We start from the raw sequence: 25983 nt of genomic DNA, 5'->3' as shown, positions 1-25983 counted from the left end.
GCATTGTAGGCTGTATACTGTACAATGGACAAATTGTATGGCCCTGAACATTGTGCTTTCCATTTGTTAACAGTACTGACTGTTCAATAGATTTTGACTGGTTGCAGGTTCATATCAACAAAGAACAAGAATTTAAGTATCACAGAGACAAAGGACAAGTTTGTGAGATGCAGGGTACAGTACTGTAAAAATAGGGGTACAAGGAGGAGGAAGAATAAAAAACAAAATTGCAAAGAGCAAAGCAGAGTAGTAATTTCTGATCAATTTTGAGCTACTATGGTAGAACATGTTTTCATTCATCAAAAGACAATGATGGAAAAATATGAAATTTGTTTTGAGATATAAAATGTACTTCTCCCTGAGAACTGTATGTTTTGAACAATGTGTTTTCAATTTTTCTGTGTATTGTTTACTGACTGCTTGAGAGTGTTTATCATTTTGATCACTTAGTTTATGATTTGAGAGCAGTGTTTGATTTTGAACACAGGTAAAACTGTTTTGAGGCGAAAGTTTCATTTTGCGAGAGGAGTCAGAGGTTTTGTAAATAGTGCTTGAAGATTAGGTTTTGTGTTTAATGTTTTCAGGAAATGGAGCAAGGTTTCAGAAATTGTGTTTTAGCAATTGAGAAAAACTGTAACATACGTTTCCCATGCCAATAAAGCCCTTGAATTGAATTAAATAGAGAGAGAGAGAGAGAGAGAGAGAGAGAGAGGGGGTAGAGGTAGAGGTAGAGAGAGACTGTGTGTGTTAGTGTGTCAGGATGCCACAGGCCCTTCCACCACTTCATGAAGAAACTAACACATATACAGTACCAGTCAAAAATCTGGACACATCTACTCATGCCAAGGTTTTTCTTTATTTTCACTATTTTCTACATTGCAGAATAATAGTGAAGACATCAAAACTATGAAATAATACATATGGAATCATGTAGTAACCAAAAACACGTTAAACAAATCAAAATATATTTTATATTTGAGATTATTCAAAGTAGCCACCCTTTGCCTTGATGACAGCTTTGCACACTCTTGGCATTCTCTCAACCAGCTTCATGAGGTAGTCACCTGGAATGCATTTCAATTAACAGGTGTGCCTTGTTAAAAGTTAATTTGTGGAATTTATTTCCTTCTTAATGCATTTGAGCCAATCAGTTGTGTTGTGACAAGGTGGTATACAGAAGATAGTCCTATTTGGTAAAAGACCAAGTCCATATTATGGCAAGAACAGCTCAAATAAGCAAAGAGAAACGACAGTCCATCATTACTTTAAGACATGAAGGTCAGTCAATAGGGAAAATTTCAAGAACTTTGAAAGTTTCTTCAAGTGCAGTCGCAAAAACCATCAAGCGCTATGATGAAACTGGCTCTCATGAGGACCGCCACAGGAAAGGAAGACCCAGACTTACCTCTATTGCAGAGGATAAGTTCATTAGAGTTACCAGCCTCAGAAATTGCAGCCCAAATAAATGCTTCACAGAGTTCAATTAACAGACACATCTCAACATCAACTGTTCAGAGGAGACTGTGTGAATGAGGCCTTCATGGTTGAATTAATGCAAAGAAACCACTACTAAAGGACACCAATAATAAGAAGAGACTTCTTGGGCCAAGAAACATGAGCAATGGACATTAGACCGGTGGAAATCTGTCCTTTGGTCTGATGAGTCCAAATTTGGATTTTGTTTCAACCGCCGTGTCTTTGTGAGACGCAGAGTAGGTGAACGGATGATCTCCGCATGTGTGGTTCCCACCGTGAAGCATGGAGGAAGAGGTGTGAGGGTGTGGGGTTGCTTTGCTGGTGACACTGTCAGTTATTTATTTAAAATTCAAGACACTTAACCAGCATGGCTACCACAGCATTCTGCAGTGATATGCCATGGTCCTCTGTAGCTCAATTGGTAGAGCATGGCGCTTGTAACGCCAGGGTAGTGGGTTCGATTCCCGGGACCACCCATACGTAAACATGTATGCACACATGACTGGAAGTCACTTTAGATGAAAGCGTCTGCTAAATGGCATATTATTATTATCCCATCTGGTTTGCGCTTAGTGGGACTATCATTTGTTTTTCAACAGGACAATGACCCAACACATCCCCAGGCTGTGCAAGGGCTATTTGACCAAGAAGGAGAGTGATGGAGTGCTGCATCAGATGACCTGGCCTCCACAATCACCCGACCTCAACCCAATTGAGAGGGTATGGGATGAGTTGGACCGCAGAGTGAAGGAAAAGCAGCCAACAAGTGTTCAGCATATGTGGGAACTCCTTCAAGACAGTTGGAAAAGCATTCCAGGTGAAGCTGGTTGAGAGAATGCCAAGAGTGTGCAAAGCTGTCATCAAGGCAAAGGGTGGCTACTTTGAAGAATCTACAATATAAAATATATTTGAATTTGTTTAACACTTTTTTGGTTACTACATGATTCCATATGTGTTCTTTCATAGTTTTGATGTATTCACTATTATTCTACAATGTAGAAAATACTATAAAAAATATAAAAAGGTATCCTGTCCACAGACTCCATCCTTGTGTAAGGCCCAAGAGGAAGGGGGACACATCAGCAGCTTGTGCCCCCACATTCACTGGGGCCTGTCTCTGTCTGTCTGTCCTTCTATCTGTCTGTCTGTCTGTTTGTCTGTCACTCGATATCAGGAGGTCTGACTGTCAGTTAATCTCCTAATTTATACTGAACAAAAGTATAAATGCAACATGCAACAATTTGAAAGAGTTTACTGAGTTACAGTTCATATAAGGAAATCAGTCAATTGAAATAAATAAATTAGGCCCTAATCTATGGATTTCACATGACTGGGAATACAGATTTGCCTCATGCAGCACGACACATCTCCTTCGCATAGAGTTGATCAGGCTGTTGATTGTGGCCTGTGGAACGTTGTCCCACTCCTCTTCAATGGCTGTGCAGTTGCTGGATATTGGCGGGAACTGGAACATGCAGTCATACACATCGATCTAGACTATCCCAAACATGCTCAATGGGTGACATGTCTGGTAAGTATGCAGGCCATGGAAGAACTGGGACATTTTCAGAATCCCAAACAGATATAATATTTGACTATAACAATAATAATGTCAAACCTTGCTTACATTTGTATATGATCATGTGTCTCTCTATTATGCATGGGAATACTTGGGAAAAGATTTCCTAAATTAAAATGACTTGGAGCTGATTTCCTGGTGTTTTTACAGAGAGACTGATCACTACATTTAAACTAATGATTAACGCTTTATAACCATTTTTGATTGGATTATTTTAAAGTGATTTCAAAAATTCCAAATAATGTGCTTATACCACAGTAAATTGTAGCAAACAACTATCAATAACCTGTTATTATCTGTAACTGTAGTAGTAGAATGTTGTGTTAGGGGTTGGAGGTAAGTTACTGGCTGTGAGAGGGACCTCTTTACTCAGTGTAAATAATGAAGGAATGTTAACTCAAATATATCCAGGTCCACCAAAACAAGGACATGCCCAGCACCACACGAAGACGAAAAACCCTGTACATTCCTGCTTGAGAATATCACTTCTATATAAATTAATTCACAAATGGTGTCTATCTTTTAGAGTTTGTGTAGTGCAAACATGTTAATCTAAAATGTGTCAGTGGTTTCAAATACGTTTTAACTGAAAGCTACAAGGTTCGAGAATAAAGCACAGATGAATCCAATATGAATGTACTTGTGTTAAGCAATAGAGCTACAGACTGGGGGATAAACAAGTGGGCCGGACTTGGAGGTCTAAGAGCATACCAGAAGTTATGAAGATAAATATTTCTCCTTCGGATCAGTAAGCCACAGAAAGGTGTGCTTGAAGAGGAGACAGAGGGGTGCTTTGTGCCTCTCCACCAGGTCAGCTCCCTCGATCTCTCTTTCCCATTCCCCCTCCTCTCTCGGTCGCTATTCCTCCTTCCCACTCTTTCGTTCTCAAGCTCCCAGAGTTCACACAAACCTGGGTACTTAAAAGATGCTATCTCTGCTCTGCTCTTCGCTCCTGGTCATTCTAGCTCAACAGGTAAGAGCTGCGACTTTCCTTTTCTCTTAACAATAATGATGAGTTGTGTCTCCGCGGTCTCTGATAGGACCAGGCTTGATGTGATACTCAACACCTGCTTTCTAGGGAGAACCAGGAAAAGGTGTTGACAACAAACCACAGAGAAAGGTGGTAGGGTTGATCTCAAAGTAAGGCATCAGTTGTACAGATGTTATTCACACCTTACAGTATGTGGAACTTACGTTACTTTCTAGGTTATGTTATTTGAATGAAAGTGTTTTCTTGGCCTTATTTTATGTTTACAACTTGATTCAAGGTTTTGTTGTGAATGAGTGGCCAATTCCACAGTGGCAGGAAATGACTATTGAGGCTTGCTGAGTGAGGTAACGTGACAGTAAAGCCGCAGTCAAAAGGGTTCCCTTTACGTCACGTTTTAAAAAGACATCCATGGCAAAAGAGGGCAAGAGGTATGAGGTTTGCTGTGCTTTTGAAATGAACTCATTCTGTAAACCTGGCAGAAATGCTTCAGATTTTTGGCATAACCAATCAATCATTCAAATTTATTTTATAAAGCCCATTTTACAACAGCAGTTGTCACAAATTGCTATACAGAAACCCAGCCTAAAACCCCAAAGAGCAAACAATGCAGATGTAGTGGCACGGTGGCTAGGAAAAACTACCTAGAAAGGCAGGAACCTAGGAAGAAACGTAGAGAGGAACCAGGCTCCGAGGGGTGTCCAGTCCTCTTCTGGCTGTGCCGGGTGGAGACTATAAGAGTATGGTCATTTAGTAGAGAAAATAGTTGACATTGTAATCAGGGGTTGGGAAAATATTTTTGTGTTATAATGGTTTTACAGGATTGCAAAAACTGGGTACCTTGCCCTTGTCAATATCTCAGTTTTTATAGTCAGAAAGAGCATGTCTAAGATCACACAGGACACCTGATAGGACAGACTAGCCCTTGCCCTTGGCACATAGGCTATTGCAGCATAGATACTGGGGACTGACACAGGGGGCAACCAAGCAGGATATAACCACACTCACTTCGCCAAAGCACAGCCCCCACACCACCAAAGGGAAATCAACAGACCACTAACTTACTACCCTAAGACAAGGCAGAGTAAAGCCCACAAAGATCTCCTTTACTGTACGAGCCCGAGGGTTCGTAAAAACGGACAGAAAGATCACGTCAGTGAGTCAAGCCACTCAAGTCGAGTATAGCAAAAAAGCCTGGCATGTCGTGATGCGTCCTAGAGATGGCATGGGAGCCCCCCGTAATAGGGTCAGAGGCTAGGCAGAGACAGCAAGGGTGGTTCGTCACTCCAGTGCCTTACCGTTCACCTTCGCACCCCTGGGCCTGACTACACTCAATAGTAGGACCTACTGAAGAGTTGAGTCTTCAGTAAGGACTTCAAGATTGAGAGACCGAGTCTGCGTCTCTTACATGGATCGGCAGACCATTCCATAAAAATGTAGCTCTATAGAAATACTAGGACAATAAGGAGGCCTGCGTCTTGTGACCATAGAATACGTGTTGGTATGTACGGCAGGACCAAATCAGAGAGATAGTAGGGGCAAGTCCATGCAATGCTTTGTAGGTTAACAGTAAAACCTTGAAATCATCCCTAGACTTAACAGGAAGCCAGTTCCTGTTAAGGAAGCCATATTACTCCAGAGGCTAGCACTGGAGTAATATGATCAAATTTTTTGGTTCTAGTCAAGATTCTAGCAGCTGTATTTTACAGTAACTGAAGTTTATGTAGTGCCTTATACGGGCAGCCGTAGAGTACAGCATTACAGTAATCTAATATTAAAAGCATGGATGTGCCTTTCTGCATACTTTTTGGACAAAAAGTATCAGATTTTTGCAATGTTACTAAGATGGAAAAATAACTGCTCTTGAAATACTTCTGTAAAAAAGATATGAAGGATATTGGTTTATAAAGTTGGTTTATCTTTAGTAAAAAGATTTACAGCTTTGCCGTTCTTTTCTTTTTATTTAAAAATCATCTTATTAAAATATATTCTACATGTGATAAGGACACACAGAGGGCCAGAGAGAACAGACACTTATGATCATCTGAAGTACCCAAAAAGGCCAATAGATGTCATCTGATAAAATTCCATACATTCCTTAAAAGTAACCAAAATTCTGGTAGTTTACTGGTAAATTTAGAAAGTTTCCAATAATATACTCTCCCTTTGCAACCCTAATCATAGTCAATGGGCATTTCATTGACTCACTCCCTTTTTCCATTGAGTTGTCCCTTTTTTAAATAATACATTTGAAATCTGTGCTATAGAATTTCCATATCCTGGAACAGAAATGAATTGCTCCCAGTTAAACTGACCTAAATAGTGCGACTTACTGCTAATGTACAAGGAGCTACTTGTTTATGTCTGAGGGCTGAAGAGATTTTTCGAGAGCTCCATGTTCTGTTTCTTGATTAATAATAAGCCATTGCTGATACTGGAATGAAAAAGACAAAAATGGTAAAGTAATCTACACAGGAATGTATAATAATAATAATATGCCATTTAGCAGACGCTTTTATCCAAAGCGACTTACAGTCATGCGTGCATTCATATTTTATTTTTTTGTGTATGGGTGGTCCCGGGGATCGAACCCATTACCTTGGCGTTACAAGCGCCGTGCTCTACCAGCTGAGCTACAGAGGATGATATATTGTGTGTACCAAAATGCTCATCTGAATTATATCACTATTAATACTGATATAATTGATATAATTTTTTGCCTCTTATCTTTTTATCGTTGTTCGTAGCCTGTTGACTGTTGTGAATGTTCTGAAAATTTTACCTTAGGTGACTTCTTGGTGAACTTTAAACTTTATCAAGAATTGACCAAAGGCAAAACTATATGAAGTCACATAAGGCTACACTTTAAATCGCAGGCACTGTTACCTATTGGGTAACAACTACCTTTGACTACATATCCATAACACATTTACAGTATTACACATCTATAAGTATTTCATTAACATTTTATAACAGGTCCCAACCGCATTATTAAAGGTTAATGAAATACTTCCATAGCATATCTATAGCGGATTCATGTCATGCTATGCAAGAGCTCATATTTAGGCATCATTACAATGAAAGTGTAGCGTCATTGTTATGGCAGTTTTTTAATATAAAAGAGTGCTTCTGCATACCAGTGTTAGTCAATAGGACAAACCATGTTTTGTAAATTATGCTGATATACACTACCAGTCAAAGGTTTAGAACACCTACTCATTCAAGGGTTTTTGTTTATTTTTACTATTTTCTACATTGTAGAATAATAGTGAAGACATCAAAACTATGAAATAACACACATGGAATAATGTAGTAATCAAAAAAGTGTTAAACAAATCAAAATATATTTTATATTTGAGATTCTTCAAATAGCCACCATTTGCCTTGATGACAGCTTTGCACACTCTTGGCATTCTCTCAACCAGCTTCATGAGGTAGTCACCTGGAATGCATTTCAATTAACAGGTGTGGCTTGTTAAAAGTTAATTTAACTTCAATTAAAAGTTAAATCACTGTCTGTGATTTATTTAGAATTCAAGGCACACTTAACCAGCAAGGCTACCACAGCATTCTGCAGCGATACGCCATCCCATCTGGTTTGGGCTTAGTGGGACTATCATTTGTTTTTCAACAGGACAATGACCCAACACACCTCCAGGCTGTGTAAGGGCTATTTTACCAAGGAGAGTGATGGAGTGTTGCATCAGATGACCTGGCCTCCACAATTCCCCGACCTCAACCCAATTGAGATGGTTTGGGATGAGTCGGACGGCAGAGTGAAAGAAAAGCAGCCAACAAGTGCTAAGCATACGTGGGAACTCCTTCAAGACCGTTGGAAAAGCATTCCAGGTGAAGCTGGTTGAGAGAATGCCAAGAGTGTGCAAAGCCGTCATCAAGGCAAAGGGTGGCTTGCCTCATATTGGCTCACAAGTCGGTTTTGTTGCTAAACAACCAACCCACCTATAGGCCCGTGACTTACCTTCTTCTTCTTCTTCTTCTTCTTCTTCTTCTTCTTCTTCTTCTTCTTCTTCTTCTCACAGAGGTCATTGGTGCATGTTGAATCCTCAGGGTAAATTTTACGGATCAATTTGTGTAGTTGAGGGTCATAATATAACTTTTTCGTAACTCATTACAGTTATTTTCAATCATTTTGGCAAATTTTTCAGATGTAAGTAGAATATTTTAAAAACTCTAAGTACAAAAGTCTAAACTGATAAGACTTGCAATGCCCCTTATCTTATGTTCAGAACCTTCACTTGTGCATTCACTCATGAGTCATTAATGCAAAATCTATGTTTTCCGTGAAATACCATGAGAATATTTAGTTTAGTCACCAATACAACAAATAATGAAAGGCTCACCATTTAGTCATTTTAACTACCATTGAATCCAAGAGCAAAAAATACAAGATACACATTTCAAAACTGTTCTTTTTGAAGTGCTGAATATAAACAATAGTTGATGGTATCATTTTCCATACAGTATTTTACGATAACTTGACATTTTTTAAATAATTTGTATGCAATGGCAGGTTGTGAGCATGTTGAGAAATATGTCAGTCTTAGTTTCATTATCCTTTTACAGTACATACATAGGACAAATCATTAGAAATAAGGGTATTGTAGAGCAGTTGGCTACTGTAAAAACGTAGCACGATGTTGTAAGCCATAACTGCCCGATTTAACATTGTACAAGATCACCTTTCTACGCGACTTGTCAACTGATACAGTATTGCCTGTCAGCTTAGTGTATCAATAAAATCCATATAATTAATGGAATATATTGTTATATACAACCCAGGTATTTCAACAATGCATCGTACACTACACTATAATCCCAAAGGGTAGCACACAGTGACGCTTTCCACTTTGTCCTATTGAAACAATGGAGAATGATGAAGTAGTATTTACAGCCACATCCATATATGATTTGGTTTTACCTTCCAACATAAATTATTGTCTAATTGATCCATTTATAGAATTGTGTGATAGTTAATTGTATTGTTAACAAATGACAAGAAAATCATATCAAAAGTAAAGTGAATTTTGAAAAGAAGATACTTAGATTGAATATATATCCAAATTGAAAGAGTGATTTGGTGCAGTGAACAAGTGACTTTGTGGATTTGTTTGCTGTACTCAGCAAATAAAAATGTGCTTAGAGTTTTGAAACATGAGCCACTTTGATGATCTGTTTAGATTTTGGTGCTTAGTTGTGAAAATGTACCACGTACTTGTGGAAATTGCACCAAAGTGATTGAAAAAAACTGTAACAGCCCTCCTCCACATCACAATTAGGCCTAAAATGGTCATACTGCTTTATAACGCACACATGAAGGGTCTATGTATGAATTCTATGCAGTCAAAGTAAAGTCAAATCTATTTTCCCATTCATAAAGCATTTATAGCTAAGCACTTCATGGTAATTAATGCTGCGTTCACGTGCTATCGGTAGCTCCTAGTGCCCAGTGGGAAATTTCACTTGAATGACCCTCCAAGTCAGAATTAAAAGTGGGAAACTGAGAAAATGTTGTTACCTGATTTGCTGAGTTGTGACATTTCACCACTGACTTGTTTTACCCTTTCAACCAAAAACTGACAACAAATAAGTTTGACAATTACAACCTTATCAATATGGATAATGTAGCTAGTCTGACCATATTGTCAATGTTAAGCAAGCTAGATAACATTATTTTTAGCAATGTTAGCAACTTTATCAAGCTGGCTAAAATGTTCCGACTTCAAAAGCACTTGAACACAATTATGTCTGATTTACCACTTCCCAGTTTCCCATTTCTCACGAGCATGTGAAGCCAGCATACCTGTGCAGTTTGCCAACATTGAAAGGACTATGAATTCTATGCAGTTAATGTACTGTCATTTCTATTTTCCCACTTATAAAGCATTTATAAACATGCCACGCTTATAAAAAATTATACAGACACCACAGATTAAGCAGGTTGAGAGAATGCCTAGAGTGTGCAAAGCTGTTATCAAGGCAAAGGGTGGCTATTTGAAGAATCTCAAATATAAAATATATTTTGCTTTGTTTAACACTTTTTTGGTTACTACATGATTCCATATGTGTTATTTCATAGTTTTGATGTCTTCACTATTATTCTACAATGTAAAAAATAGTAAAAATAAAGAAAACCCTTGAATGAGTAGTTATTCTAAAACTTTTGACCAGTAGTGTACATTTTCTTCATATCATAATGTTTCTTTAGACCTGCCTAAAACAAATAATGGATTTATTGTGATGGTGTATATTAAATTGAGTTAGACTCATTTTAAATGTAGATGTTCCAAAGGTGCATATCAGTAGCTTGTATGCGGCTTGTAGCCTATGCATGGAGGCCTGGAGATGCTAAATGTGTTTATGTTAATTATGGTCAATTACCGTGAGACCGGCATTCTTTTGCATGACAATAACCTTCTGACAAAATGACATGACCGTCACAGCCCTAGTTTGGCCTATAGACATATTCACTAACACTGTTATGGCAGAAGCACACTTTTGAGAACAGCCATAATGACGACACTACGGTGTCATTGCAATTATGCATCTATTAAGATACCTAAATATAAGCTCTTGCATAGCATGACATAAATGCGCTATAGATATGCAATGGATATAGCTAATTAACATTTCATAATGTGGTTACGACCTGTTAAAAAAGTGAATGAAATGCTTATAGATGTGTAATGAATGCATTATGGCTATGTAGTCAAAGTAAATTGTTACCCTGTTAATTCCACCTCCCAAGCAGTGGTATTTTACCCATAACCCTACAAGAACCCTGTCCTTCCTTCCCTCCAGTCTCTATGCAGGGCTCAGAACCATGGTGGGCAGCTGTCTGCTCCGCGAGGCGGCAAGGCCGTGTTGGAGAGGAAACAGTTCTGCCAGTGGCCATGTAAGTGCAAGGCCAAGCCCCAGTGTGCTCCGGGGGTCAGCTCTGTGCTGGATGGCTGTGGCTGCTGTAAGAGCTGTGCCCGGCAGATAGGAGACGCCTGCAACGAGAGGGACATCTGTGACCCCCACAAGGGCATGTACTGCGACTTCTCTAAAGACCAGCCGCGATATGAGGTCGGAGTCTGCGCTTGTGAGTGAACGTTTCATTTCATATGTTACCCCTTCGGGCTATTCATAGAGTTAAAAGTCAATGTATGACAATTACATTTTTTCAGAGGGGGCAGGAGCTGGATTGTGCAAAAGGACTCAGCTACTTCAAAGAACTGGCTAGAAACTGTACTACAGCTAAATACTTTAATCCCATGCCACTCACTCAGGATTGGAGATTTGCATAAACCTGTAGTTCCATGGGATTGGTTGACTCATTTACCTATGGTCTCTTTGATCATCAAAATAACCCATTAGGTCACACACACACACATATCAATCAGGCAAACAACCCATGGCCAACCACACTAATAGAAACACACTAAGACCAGAAGAATGCTGCAAGCACTGCATAGGCCAGTCAACCGAGTTTTGTTCAGTTTCCCCATCTCCTTCTCTGTAGACTTGATGGCAGTCGGTTGTGACCTGAACGGGGTCCACTATGAGAACGGCGAGGCCTTCCAGCCCAGCCCACTGTATAAATGCACGTGCATCGCGGGAGCCATCGGCTGCACCCCGGCCTTCATCCAGAAGCCCACTGATTTCCTGGGTCCTGCCCCTCTGAGGAGCAACGCACCCCTGCCAGCTGGCCTCCAGAGCGCCCCCGGTGCCTCCAGAAAACACCAGCAGGACACAACCAACATGGCCGCCATGCCAGGTGTGTGTTTGCAGGGAAAACCAGAGCCAGAACCGCTAGCTTGTCTGCCCTGGAATGCTAATTGCTGTATAATATGGATGGAAAGAGTGAGGCAGAGGGCGTTTTGATTACTTTGGCTGGGAAGTGCAGAGAGAGGATGGAGTGTGGCTGACTGACTGTGGTTAGCCACGCAGAGGGAGTAGGGTGGATGGTTCCAGTCATGCACAAACATCCATAGAGAGAGCTCTAGCTCACATTCCATCAAAAGCACCAATGCCTCTTTTAAGTATGCTTCTTTGATATATTTGAGTAAATGTTCGCTTTGCTTGGCTTGAAAAACAAGAAAGTCCTGCTTTCTAGCGAATCTGAAAGGTTAGCTGTCACTAGGTCTTGATGTTTTCTATATTGCCAACACACAAATCAAATATATTTGCAATCACTGACTTCAAACCTTACAAAGAGGCAATTGAAACCATCTTGACATCATGACCTGCCTAAAGATAATTTCTCTCCAACTGGGTTATCCAATCATCTTTAGCAGGCAGAATGACTGAGGACCGATGGCTCTTGATTCACTCTGAATAGCATGTGCTCTGTAGCAGCATGGCGGCGTACAGGCGGGTTCCTTCCTCTAGCGATGGCCTTTAATACTGTAATACCGAAAGCTTACAGGGATCCTCCTTTAGCCTGGAAGAAGAACTGCCTGATCCAGACCACTCCGTGGAGCCCCTGCTCCAAGACCTGCGGCCTGGGTATCTCAGTCCGGGTCAACAATGACAACGGCAAGTGTGAGATGAGGAAGGACCGCCGCCTCTGCCTGCTGCGGCCGTGTGAGAAGAGCATCATGAAGACCGTCAAGGTGACTGCCCACTGACCAGCCAGGCTCTCTCTGTGGGTTGATGATGCATTGTCCAGATGGTGATGATGGGTGAAATGTAAAATAAATGACTTGTATGCCCACAACACCGTGATATTTCTAATTCTGAAATATGAAATGTGATTTATTTAGAATTCAGGGCACACTTAACCAGCAAGGCTACCACAGCATTCTGCAGCGATACGCCATCCCATCTGGTTTGGGCAACTCAATTGAATCATGTATTAACCAAAAACAAGTATTAAACAAATCAAAATATATTTTATATTTGAGATTCTTCAAAGTAGCCACCCTTTGCCTTGATGACAGCTTTGCACACTACTGGCATTCTCTCAACCAGCTTCACCTGGATTGCTTTTCCAACAGTCTTGAAGGATATGTGCTCATATGCTGAGCACTTGTTGTTGCTTTTCCTTCACTCTGGGGTCCAACTCATCCCAAACCATCTCAATTGAGTTGAGGTTGGGTGATTGTGGAGTCCAGGTCATCTGATGCAGCACTCCATTACTCTCCTTCTTGGTCAAATAGCCCTTACACAGCCTGGAGGTGTGTTGGGTCATTGTCCTGTTGAAAATCAAATGACAGTCCCACTAAGCGCAAACCAAATGGGATGGCGTATCGCTGCAGAATGCTGTGGTAGCCATGCTGGTTAAGTGTGTCTTGAATTCTAAATAAATCACTGACAGCGTCACCAGCAAAGCACCCCCACACCTCCTCCTCCATGCTTCACGGTGGGAACTACACATGCAGAGATCATCCGTTCACCTACTCTGCATCTCACAAAGACACAGCAGATTTCCACCGGTCTAAATGTCCATTGCTCATATTTCTTGGCCCAAGCAAGTTTCTTAGTCCTTTAGTAGTGGTTTCTTTGCAGCTTTTAGACCATGAAGGCCTGATTCACACAGTCTCCTCTAAACAGTTGATGTTGTGATGTGTCTGTTACTTGAACTCTGTGAAGCATTTATTTGGGCTGCAATTTCTGAGGCTGGTAACTCTAATGAACTTATCCTCTGCAATAGAGGTAACTCTGGGTCTTCCTTTCCAGTGGCGGTCCTCATGAGAGCCAGTTTCATCATAGCGCTTGATGGTTTTTGCGACTGCACTTGAAACATTTTTCAAAGTTCTTGACATTTTCCAGATTGACTGACCTTCATGTCTTAAAGTAATGATGAACTGTCCTTTCTTCTTGCTTATTTGAGCTGTTCTTGCCATAATATGGACTTGGTATTTTACCAAATAGGACTATCTTCTGTATACCAACCATACCTTGTCACAACACAACTGATTGGCTCAAACGCATTAAGGAAAGAAATTCCACAAATTAACATTTAACAAGGCACACCCGTTAATTGAAATGCATTCCAGGTGACTACCTCATAAAGCTGGTTGAGAGAATGCCAAGAGTGTGGAAAGCTGTCATCAAGGCAAAGGGTGGCTACTTTGAAGAACCTCAAATATAACATATTTTGATTTGTTCAACACTTTTTTGGTTACTACATGATTCCATATGTGTTATTTCATAGTTTTGATGTCTTCACTATTATGTAGAAAATAGTAAAAATATAGAAAAACCCTGGAATGAGTAGGTGTGTTCAAACTTTTGACTGGTACTGTGTGCAGTAATCAGGCCTGGGTGTGGCTAGAGGAAATGAACTCAGGTGTGATAAACCACAGTTGAGTTGTGTTATAACAGGGGGGGCAAACACTTTTTCACACAGGGCCATGTGGGTTTGGATTTTGTTTCCCTTAATAATAACAACCTTCATTTCAAAACTGCATTTTGTGTTTACTTGTGTTATCTTTGACTAATATTTAAATTTGTTTGATGATCTGAAACATTTAAGTGTGACAAACATGCAAACAAATAATAAATCAGGAAGGGGGCAAACACTTTTTCACACCACTGTATGTATATATATATATATATATATATATATATATATATATATATATATATATATATATATATTTTTTTTTTTTTATATACAAATGTTGAAACATTTGTATAGAGTATTGTGTAGATCTTTCACCCAAAAAAATACAAATCCATTTTAACACAACAAAATATGGAAAGTCAAGGGGTGTCAAAACTTTCTGAAGGCACTGTATGTTCACCAAAGGAGAGCAGAAGTAGTATGATAGGGAAGATCTAACAAATGTCCCTTTTCCCTCTAGATGCTGAGAGGAAAGACGTGTAAGCCCAAGTTCCAGGCTAAGAAAGCAGAGAAGCTGACCCTGTCTGGGTGCACTAGCACCAAGAGTTTCAAACCCACTTACTGTGGCATCTGCACTGACAAGCGCTGTTGCGTCCCCAACAAATCCAAAATGGTGACCGTCAACTTCAAGTGCAAGGGCGGCTCCAACGTGCGCTGGAAGATGCAGTGGATAACGGCCTGCGTGTGCCAGAGGAAGTGCAATGACCCCGGGGACATGTTTGCAGAGCTACGCTTCCTCTAGCACCTTCTCCAGCATCTATATCAACCTCAGAGCCATATGCACACCCACAGACTAACACAGGCCTGGCCTAACTGCCTCGGTCTCTGTCCGAGTCATGGTAGTTGGGTGGACAGGGCTGAGCTGGTCACGGTTCGGCCTGGTCCTGAAGTGCTACTAAACAGTGCCTGTGTTCTCTGGCGATATGCCAATGGTCTGATATGGAATATTTAAACGTGGAACCTCAACTCATGAAGACTGGAGAGAGACAACTTGTTCTGGGTATATTGCTTGACAATTAACATGAAGGGAAATGTAATGTAAGTGATGACAATGTGGGGTTAGACCTCAATTCTATGGTTTTAACAGCACCTCATTAACAGTAAGGCTGTCAGTGAGGCCAGTAGTGGCAACAGGAATAGATAGAGCAAACATGCTCTGGGTCAGTCATCTTAATTAATATTTTTTATGATCTAGAGAACCACTGATCATACCCCTTATCAACACCAAACACAGTGTTGTACCAGCTGGATCACAATACATCTTCCTACCATTTAATTCACAACCAAGTTAGCACCACAATACCTCATACAATCGCATGTTCACTCTGATTCACTAGAGATTTAGATACAGAATCAAAACAATAAAATGAAGTGTTAGTATTATTTTTTGTTAGTATTGTTGATCTTCTGTTTCAAGGCATACATATTCATAACTCAGTTATTCATTGTAATTTATTTTAATGGATGAGGAATATCATTTAGATACAAAGGTGTAAGAAATCCTTTGTAACTTATAAAAAAAATAAAAAAAATAAACCAGCTATTAATCAAATTACAGTACTATTTTCTGCTAATAGAAACACACACACACACACACAATTATGTGTAAAGTCTGCTAGTGCTAACACACAGACAGAGGACCTTCATGTGGCGATGTTGAGTCTGGCTGCATCAGGCATCAGTCTGTCCTTGGTGGCATCCAGCAGACTGTACTCTTCTATCAGAGAGGAGAGGGAGGAGATAGCCTCCGTGAAGCAGCCCTGCTCCATCCCATCCACATGCAGGTAGTGATGCATGTGAGCCTGCCAAAACAATCCATCATGTTAGATAAGAATGCTTAAAGAACATTAACTGTTTGTCATTCTTTAGTATAACTCTGGTATTGTCCACTGTGAAATGGAAATGGGTCTTTTTGCTGTCTTTAACCCTCAATCTTCTGGACCGTAAACACTTATTTTGCAACAGAGGTTAGGATGTACCTTCTTCCTGTAAAGCTTGGCGAAGCGGTCTCGGAGCTCCATGAAGGTGGGTTTGACACAGGTGTTGTTGGCCAGGGCCAGTAGTGAGTGGGAGTGACCAACAGGGGGCACAGAACACAGGCCTGTCTTCCATCCCTCCTGGTTCCATGACACAAACGGCAGCGTGGGCTTCAGTCTGAGAGGAAGAAGAAGAGAAGGCAAATAAATGCTGTTTTTCCTTCTCAACAGAGAATCACCATTGAAAGTGCATTTTAGGCTCTGGGAAACCAACCCACAGGGTATTTGATTTTTTACTTAGTCACAGGAAACCCATTGAGACCAGGGTCTCATTTTCAAAAGTTTTGATAATGACACAGGTATTGGCCTTCACAAAGTTTGCTGCTTCAGTGTTTTTAGATATTTTTGTCAGATGTTACTATGGTATACTAAAGTATAATTACAAGCATTCCATAAGTGTCAAAGGCTTTTATTGACAATTACATTAAGTTTATGCAAAGAGTCAATATTTGCAGTGTTGACCCTTCTTTTTCAAGACCTCTGCAATCCGCCCTGGCATGCTGTCTGTCAACTTCTGGGCCACATCCTGACTGATGGCAGCCCATTCTTGCATAATCAATGCTTGGAGTTTGTGGGTTTTTGTTTGTCCACACGCCTCTTGAGGATTGACCACAAGTTCTCAATGGGATTAAGGTCAGGGGAGTTTCCTGGCCATGGGACCCAAAATGTCGATGTTTTGTTCCCCGAGCCACTTAGTTATCACTTTTGCCTTATGGCAAGGTGCTCCATCATGCATACAGATGAATATTACAGGATATTACAGGTACCAGACACTGAAGCAGTCCACATATCCAGGGTTGACTTTAAATCGTATCTTTATGAGCAGGCTAATTCAACAAGAAAGGTGAATAATACTAAACGTGCCACGAGGTCTCTGTGCTCCACGAGATTTCCCCTCCTGATTTACATGGTGGTCACACACACACACAAGTATGTGCTCTCATAGAAGCTCCTGTTTCTGTTGCTCTTGACAACATGCCACATGAAAAAGGTCTCTCAGCGAGAGGAGGGAAGAAGGTGGGAGCTGAATGGGCCAGTCATGAATCAGGGGCGTCTGTAGTGGAGCACAAACACACAGCGGTGAATGGGAACACTATTTGAGAGTGAGCAGTTGGGAAGGTCATCTCTGGGTCTTATAAGTAGTTATGATGCTGGGTGAACTGGCAGCACTTTTTATTAGAGACGGGGGAGGGGAGGATAGTGCTCAAAGTCATTTCCCCCTTTGGGATCAATGAAGAATTGTTCCATGTCATTTCAGCAAGCCATGACACCCACCATCTCAGATTGTTCTGAAATTGGGTCCAAATCAGATGTTAGTTACTACACTGAACAAAAATATAAACGCTACTATGAGCTGAAATAAAAGATCCCAGAAATGTTCCATACGTACAAAAAGCTTATTTTTCTCAAATTAGTTTAGATCCCTGTTAGTGAGCATTTTATCCTTTGTCAAGATCATCAATCCACCAGACAGGTGTGGCATATCAAGAAGCTGATTAAACAGCATGATCATTACACTGGTGCACCTTGTGCTGGGGACAATAAAAGGCCACTCTAAAATGTGCAGTTTTGTCACGCAACACAATGCCACAGATGTCTCAAGTTTTGAAGGCGCGTGCAACTGGCATGCTGACTGCAGGAATGTCCATCAGAGCTGTTTCCAGAAAATGGAATGCTAATTTCTCTACCATAAGCCGCCTCCAACATCGTTATAGAGAATTTGGCAGTACGTCCAACCGGCCTCACAACCACAGACCACATGTAACCATGCCAGCCCAGGACCTCCACATCTGGTTTCTTCACCTGCGGGATCGTCAGAGGGGGAGGGCGGGATGCTGAGGAGTATTTCTGTCTGTAATAAAGCCCTTTTGTGGGGAAAAACTAATTCTGATTGGCTGGGCCTGGCTCCACAGTGGGTGGGCCTGACTCCCAAGTGGGTGGGCCTATGCCCTCCCAGGCCCACCCATGGCAGCGCCCCTGCCCAATCATGTGAAATCCATAGATTAGGGCCTAATACATTTATTTCAATTGACTGATTTCCTTATATGAACTGTAACTCAGGAAAATTGTTTCATGTTGCGTTTATATTTTTGTTCAGTATATATTTATTGAATATTATGTGAATCCTAGAAATTAAAAGGACCAATTTGCGTGCAATCAAGTAGCTTAATTTCTCAGATATCAAATACAATTTCAACAAAAAAATGTTTCAGGAATGCCAATCTTACCTGTTTCTAACTATAGAAACAATTTCAGGAAAATCTGAGATGGTGGGTGTCGGAATCCTCTTCCTTGTCCTTTTTAAGGTGGAATGACCCTATTAGCTCGCTCTCTCTCTGGGTCTCACCTCTCTATGTTCCTGCGGAGGTCAGACACCTGAACGTTGCCGCGGACCATGAGGGCACAGGCCAGGTACAGGCTGTGTTTGGGGTCAGCCCGGATCAGCTGGTGGTCTTTACTGAAGGCATCAGTGAACATCTGATCAAGCCTGAGGCAGACAGAGTGCACAGCTAAGGAACAACAAATATACAGAAGGGATACATGCCATTTACCTTTGACTCATTCAGCAGACACTATTATGGTGCCTAACAATAACAAAAAAAGTGCATTCAACTAAGAAAAGTGAAATACCACACTAGCCCTTTTGCAGTACACTTTACAGGCCTGGACATGATCATTGGCACAATGTGCTGCTAATATATTTCCCACGTTCATCTTGAATAGAGGTTGACACAGGAGTGAAAATTCATTCCTGTTCCGTCTTGTCCTGTACATTTTTTTGCCTGTACTGTCCCAATCCCACAACAGTTCTATAACCCCACAACTTTCCTGTCCTGTCCCGATAAACCCCCCCCCCGTCCCCCCCCGTCCCGTGCTCATTTGAACACTCAGAAATCAGAAATAACTTATTCCTTTAGCGGCACTCTGCTGCGTGAGTTTATCCTTGATTTATTTGGCGTGGGCTACGGCCAAACAGTAGCCTGTGTTGAGTTTGGTTAATAAACTGGGAATTCGTAAACTAAATCCTCTGTCTGGACATTTGTTCATTTATGATCTAGCCAGGTCATTACAATATATACAGTGCATTCGGAAAGTATTCAGACCCCTTGACTTTTTCCACATTTTGTTAAATTACAGCCTTATTCTAAAATGGATTAAATTGTTTTTTTCCCCTCATCAATCTACATACAATACACCATAATGCTAATTTATAAATAATCTCTGTACTTTGCCCCATTCATCTTTCCCTCGATCCTGACTAGTCTCCCAGTACCTGCCGCTGAAAAACATCCCCACAGCATTGTGCTGCCACCACCATGCTTCACCGTAGGGATGGTGCCAGGTTGCCAGACGTGACACTTGGCATTCAGGCCAAAGAGTTCAATCTTGGTTTCCTCAGACCAGAGAATCTTGTTTCTCATGATCTGAGTCCTTTAGGTGCCTTTTGGCAAACTCCAAGCGGGCTGTCATGTGCCTTTTAATGAGGAGTGGCTTCTGTCTGGCCACTCTACCATAAAGTCCTGATTGGTGGAGTGCTGCAGAGATGGTTGTCCTTCTGGAAGGTTCTCTGGAGCTCTGTCAGAGTGACTATTGGGTTCTTGGTCACCTCCCTGACCAAGGCCCTTCTCCCCCGATTGCTCAGTTTGCCCGGGCATAGCAAAGGGTCTGAATACTTATGTAAATAAGGTATTTTGGCTTTTTATTTTAAATACATTTGCAAAAATGTCTAAAAACCTGTTTTCGCTTTGTCATTATGGGGTACTGTGTGTAGATTGATGAGGAAAAAATTGTATTTAAGCAATTTTAGAATAAGGCTGTAACATAACAAAATATGGAAAAAGGGAAGGGATCTGAATACTTTCCAAATGCACTGTATATTATGTGAACTGTTGGAATCATATAAATAAAAATGAGTAAGCTATTCTAATTCTATGGTTGGTGTTGTTGTTTGTCATGACAATGAATGAAAAAGCCAGTATAGTAGGAGTTGTGACAGGGTAGAAACCAAAGTGTTGGTCAGTTTTTCCCAGGGGACCCAACCTTTTGAATAGAAATGTTATATTCTGACAATTATTTTAGAATATGCTTCACCTATTCTCTCGGATTCAGAACATGACGTTGCACAAGCAACATGCTGGCACCACCACTGGCACAAGCCTGTATTATAGCTAACGTTTGCTAGCCAGATATGCCCTAGCTCCATAATCTTTGCTAGCTCAATATATTTAGCTAGCCAGCATTAGCAGCTAACGCAAACATTATTTGCCACATGATGTGGAGCATGCTAAGACTAACTTACTAGCTGTTGGCAGAGATAAAGATACAGAAACTAATAGTATAATACAAAACAACATGTGGATTGATATGAAGAAGCAAAGTTGAAAGCGGTATCGTTCTTGTTTCTTGAATGCATGGGCTAGCTAGCAGAAGCATGCAGACTCAAGCTGTCTCTAATGCATTTCGGAAACTCGGGACCTCAGAGTTCAAATAAAAAGTTATTTGCGTAGAGCTTCCTATTGTTTGATTCAGATATTTCCCAAGTGGGAAACTCGGGTATCATCTTTCTACAACGAGTAAGCATGTCGAGCATGTCACTCAAGCTGTGCCTGCTTGAGTGACACGGGGTGGAGCTTGGTGTGTCATGTGTGTGTCGGAAGCAAGCAGCTGCATGAGAGAGAGGGAAACTGGAGCGAGACGACTAACAGAGTAAACCAGAAAAAATTGACGTTACACGTATAGCGAAAAATATTTCTTTTAAATTGCAGCCTCTTCCGATATTGCACGTCAATATCGCAATTTCAATTAAAATGTGATTACTTGTGCAGCCCTATCCCGTCCTGAACTTGACTCTAGAATGTAAGTCCTGTTCCTGCACGAATCCCGCAGGAGTCCTGTTCCCTGGTCAACCTCTAATCCAGAGATTAAATTTTGAGATACCTGGATTTATAACAAATGCGTAGTATCACGCTATCACTGTCACTGTTTTATACAGCACAGATCAGAGAAGACAGAAATGGATAAGACAAAGCTTTGCCATTCAATAACTGTCAACAAACGGTACTTGTACTGATGCCGGTGGAGGAGCTCCAAATATAATAACCTGAGTTACTTAAGAGTCTAAACAAACATGAGTAAAAATAGCAGTAGGGACAGCAGAGCAGACCTTCTGGTGGGGATGTTGACATCAGCCAGGGTGTAGAGAGGGGTGAGGCTGGGCACCAAGTAGTGCAGTCGAGGGAAGGGCACTAGGTTCATGGCTATCTCATTCAGGTCCATGTTGAGTGATCCCTCAAAACGAGCTGAACTGCAACATCAGAGAAACAAACAGTTAATTGATATCACACATCAGACATTTCAGAATCAAGCAGACAAACGCCATCGCCTAAAACTAACAACTAGTCTTCTTTATTGACATAAATAACCCCTTTAACAGTGCAATGACTGCACTGTGCAATTAAGTTGTTGGTGGTGGGTGGGTTTTTGAAATTCTATTGCAGCACTTAATTCAGAATTTCCTCTAAATTTTCTTTTAAAAAGACAGATGTTGATTTTTACACTGGCAGTAAAGTGCACTGGAGGAGACCAGACTCAAACACCTGGAAGGCTTAATGAAGAGGGTCTGTGAAGGTCAATAAAAGGCCTAGTGCCTCAGACAGCAGCCAGTTTGTCTCCAGTAGTCTACCTGGTGATATTGAGCAGCAGGTTGGCTACGATGTTGTTCATGGCATCAAAAGGCTTCTCGGCTCCACTGACCCCTCCCTGGCCTGAGATGATGGCACTGTCCTTCTTGATCACAGAACCTGGCTTCCCACTGTGGGACATGTGCTTGATCTTGTTCATTATGTCTACCAATGACTGGAAGAGGAATCATAAGAATGGACAAATGGAAGGGAATCGTTATTTACAACAGTCAGTAACAGATTGTGAAACATTGTCATGTATCATATGCATAATAAGGAAATACCTTGCACGCACGCACACACACCTGATTCTCCACAGGGAGGACACAGTCGGCGTGCTCGGTGAGCTCTCGCATGGCCAGGACACTGTTGTAGGGGGAAGTGATGACATCGTCCTCGGCTGAGGGGTAGACTGAGGTGACGATACGACATACCTCGGGGAACTCCTCCTCCAGAAGTTTCAACACACAGGTGCCCAGGCCTGATCCAGTCCCTGACCATCACACCATAGGACACAACACATTATGGTTATCCAAAACGTCACACTGAAAAAGCACCAATGCCGTTCAGTGTTTCAGTAGTTATGAGACTATGAATACATTTGTACACTCCTGAGTCCTCACCTCCACCCATGGAGTGAATGAGGAAGAAGCACTGCAGGCAGTCACAATGCTCTGCTGCCCTCCTCAGCTGGTCCACGATCTGTTCCCTGTAGGCTGAGCCATACATCCAGTGGCCCACTGCCCTGGAAAATAATAAACGGGTGGCACACTTGCCATTGTTTTACAAATTCATGTTATCAAACATAAAATGTACCTGCAATAGTACTGGTGGAAATGACTACTGGGTGCCAGTCTGGTGCTATCAGTCCTTGTCACTCATAGTCATGCCATAAGAAATGAGCAATGGAGTTGGCAAGAGCACCAACAGATCTGGGACCAGGCTGGGAAATTACCATGTACAGCCTATACAGAACAAAAAAAATGACTTTCATAAGCAGTATTTTGAAGGCATCTGAGATGGCACCCCGTGAGGCAGGCAGACAGTCCCTAACCAGTTGTTGCCTGAGCCGGATACATCAGTGATGAGCTGAGTGCTGTCAAACAATTCTCTCAGCGGGCCTTGTAGGATCTCATTCACCACACCCTCCTCCATGTCCACCAGCACCGCCTGTAGAAGACATTAGTCTTGTCAGAGGGTGTGAAGCCGACACACAAACACACATCAATCAAACTGTAGCAATAACTCATCACTGGAATTTACCCTGGCCTTCAGGGATTGGATCCTCCCACCGGTGATGTCACAAGATCCCCCAACGCTTCTCCTGGAAATACACATAGCAGTGAACCACAGCGGTCATTTGGTTGTCTGACTGAACATGCACGTTTCACAGCCATGTAGTAGCTAGGGTTGAATGGATCACAGCAAGAGATTGGCGGGATGGAATTACCTTGAGTCAACATTCCGAAAGAAGCTGCTCAGCGCCTCATCGTAGATTCCTTTCTAAAAAAATAAATAAATAGGAAAGACATGTTAGAGATACTGCTGTTCAGATAATGAATAGCCTATGCTATGTCCAATGGAAACATACCAGTATACTTACTTCCTGTCCCAATTCAACACAGTAAGTGATACAACAACAGGAGACAGGTATATTTAGGCTACCAGCCTGGACTTTTTCCACATCAAATCAAATATTTCACCTTTAATTATTTTCTTTAAAAAGTATTACTTACTTTATTGACATGGGAATGTTCCCGCAAAGCAAGATCCCAAAACCTGCAGCCCACCTGGTTACCACACTGTCCAACTGCAGAACACAGACCATGAAAGCTAAGGGGATAGTCAGTCATAGAAAATTATGAAACCAGCTGACCCATATAAACATTAGCTAGCTCTTCCAGTTTCAAGTAATGCTATTCCCGTTGATATTCCTTACTCATCATCAGCCATCTGGGTAACACAACTTCCGCCAACATGGCGCTGCTTTATTTACGAGACCACGGTAAACAATGTGCTCAATATACACAGCCCATCTGAAATTAGCCCACCCAACTACCTCATCCCCATATTGTTATTTATTTTGCTCATTTGCACCCCAGTATCTCTATTTGCACATCTATCATTCCAGTGTTAATACTAATTGTAATTATTTTGCACTATAGCCTATTTATTGCCTTACCTCCATAACTTGCTACATTTGCACACACTGTATATATATTTTCTGTTGTATTTTTGACTTTATGTTTTGTTTTACCCCATATATAACTCTGTGTTATTGTTTTTATCGCACTGCTTTGCTTTATCTTGGCCAGGTCGCAGTTGTAAATGAGAACTTGTTCTCAACTGGCTTACCTGGTTAAATAAAGGTAAAATAAAAAATATATACAAAATATAGATCATCTTTGTCAATGCTCAAAAATCGTAGCAGACAGCAAACAAACTCACCTTGTACAACAACGGATTGGGTCATCACTGGAAATAATATCCGACGGTAACTTATTGCAACATTATCGTTAACAGAACTTCACAAACTTTCAGCGCAAATGTACACGAATGTAACAAGACAGTTTGATAACCGCGGCACAAGTTTGTCGCAAGTTGATAACGTAGATTTGTCATGGAAACAGAAAAACCGTTGACCAATGCAAATCGTTTCTTTCATCATATTTTCCCTTTAGTTTGACATCGGCTTGCATCTGTATGGCCGAGATGCGCGCGCGATGAATGTTGAAGCAATCGAAGAAGAACGCGATGAATCAGCGCAGAGGAATGTTCCATCTTACACTGTCATCATACGCTAGATGGCAGTATACTGTCGTTGAAATTCATACATCTCCCTCCTATCATAATCAACCCGATACAGGTAAGACCTTATTTATTGCCTTCACATACAGTAATAGTTTTTTTGTTTAGGGCCGACTACATCCAAATGGTTGTATCGCTGCCCACTTCTGGATTCAAAGTTAAAAATAAAACCATACCACAAAGTCGCTGGGGCCTGAGAGGGTAGTACGGCTCGTGACAGCCTTTCATGTAACTTCGTAGAGGTCCTCCAATCCCAGAAACCGCTCCACAAGGATGTCCGTTTTTCTGGACTTTTCCTCCACTTTGGTAGTGTCGTTGATCACTATAGCCACTAATACTACAAAGCCTATCTTCTTAACATGTATAATATCTGGGTCCTGCTGATGAGAGGCAACACCTACCGCCTGCAGTGAAGGCCTACCCACCACCATGGGCCCTTCGGGACCATTCACTCCCTCAGCCCTCTTGACAGCAGCTGCATATGATACAGCATGTTCTGGTTGGCCCTGACTTTAGCCACCAAATTTTTTCACCCTAGTCGGGCATTCCAAAAATGTAGCAAAATGGTTCCCAGCACAATTGCAACATTTCACACAACCAATACCCATACCACAGTTAATATGTTCTTATCCACAACTTTCACACCTTGGCTTCTTTCTTTTACAGACACTTTCCACATGTCCAAAGGCACTACAGCGATCACACTGCATCAATCTTGGGACAAACACTGTTACATGGTAATTCACATATCCCAATTTCACCTCGGTAGGGAGGGACTGCTTCAAAAACGTGTAACTTGACATTTGAATACATTCAATAAGAATTGCAAGCATAATTCATTTTCAGAATTATTGCTAATCCGTTTACGACTATGAATATATATTCTGCTGTGAATCAAAAATACATTTGATGATTTTGAATCTGCGCGCTTGGAGTTCTGTCACTGTTGTCATGTTGTAGAAAGTTTTGGATGTTTGTAGGAAGAGATTTGCAAATAATAACATGAATTACGCTCTGGGGCAGGACGTTTTACTCCTGACCAATCAGTTCCCTCTGCCAAAACC

General features: G+C 41.3%; 2 protein-coding genes across 5 annotated transcripts; one reads left to right on the top strand and one right to left on the bottom strand.

Annotated features, from left to right (window-relative positions):
• Positions 1–3829: 3829 nt before the first annotated feature.
• ccn6 (cellular communication network factor 6) lies at positions 3830–16025 on the top strand. Its single transcript, XM_041860776.2, has 5 exons — positions 3830–4028; positions 10863–11145; positions 11566–11820; positions 12465–12658; positions 14855–16025. Exons 1-5 carry the CDS (start codon positions 3981–3983, stop codon positions 15134–15136), a joined length of 1062 nt encoding a protein of 353 aa, XP_041716710.1. The 5' UTR covers positions 3830–3980; the 3' UTR covers positions 15137–16025.
• On the bottom strand, positions 15840–25402 carry LOC121549006 (tubulin epsilon chain). Of its 4 annotated transcripts, none has more exons than XM_041860772.2 (12): positions 25096–25402; positions 23848–23921; positions 23562–23614; positions 23375–23435; positions 23166–23281; positions 22735–22856; positions 22396–22604; positions 22114–22286; positions 21595–21735; positions 18778–18918; positions 16374–16548; positions 15840–16196 (listed from the first exon to the last, which is right to left on the bottom strand). In XM_041860772.2, exons 1-12 carry the CDS (start codon positions 25145–25147, stop codon positions 16038–16040), a joined length of 1476 nt encoding a protein of 491 aa, XP_041716706.1. In that variant the 5' UTR covers positions 25148–25402; the 3' UTR covers positions 15840–16037. The 4 variants fall into 4 exon arrangements, with proteins under 4 accessions (XP_041716706.1, XP_041716707.1, XP_041716708.1 ...); XM_041860773.2 differs by having other exon boundaries at positions 22417–22604; positions 25096–25400; XM_041860774.2 differs by lacking the exon at positions 25096–25402 and adding an exon at positions 24560–24787.
• Positions 25403–25983: the final 581 nt, after the last annotated feature.

This window comes from Coregonus clupeaformis, chromosome 33 (assembly GCF_020615455.1).
Source record: "Coregonus clupeaformis isolate EN_2021a chromosome 33, ASM2061545v1, whole genome shotgun sequence".
NCBI classification, from domain to species: domain Eukaryota; kingdom Metazoa; phylum Chordata; class Actinopteri; order Salmoniformes; family Salmonidae; genus Coregonus; species Coregonus clupeaformis.
Note: the sequence above shows the minus strand (reverse complement) of the source record. Positions and strands in the feature narration are given on the sequence as shown.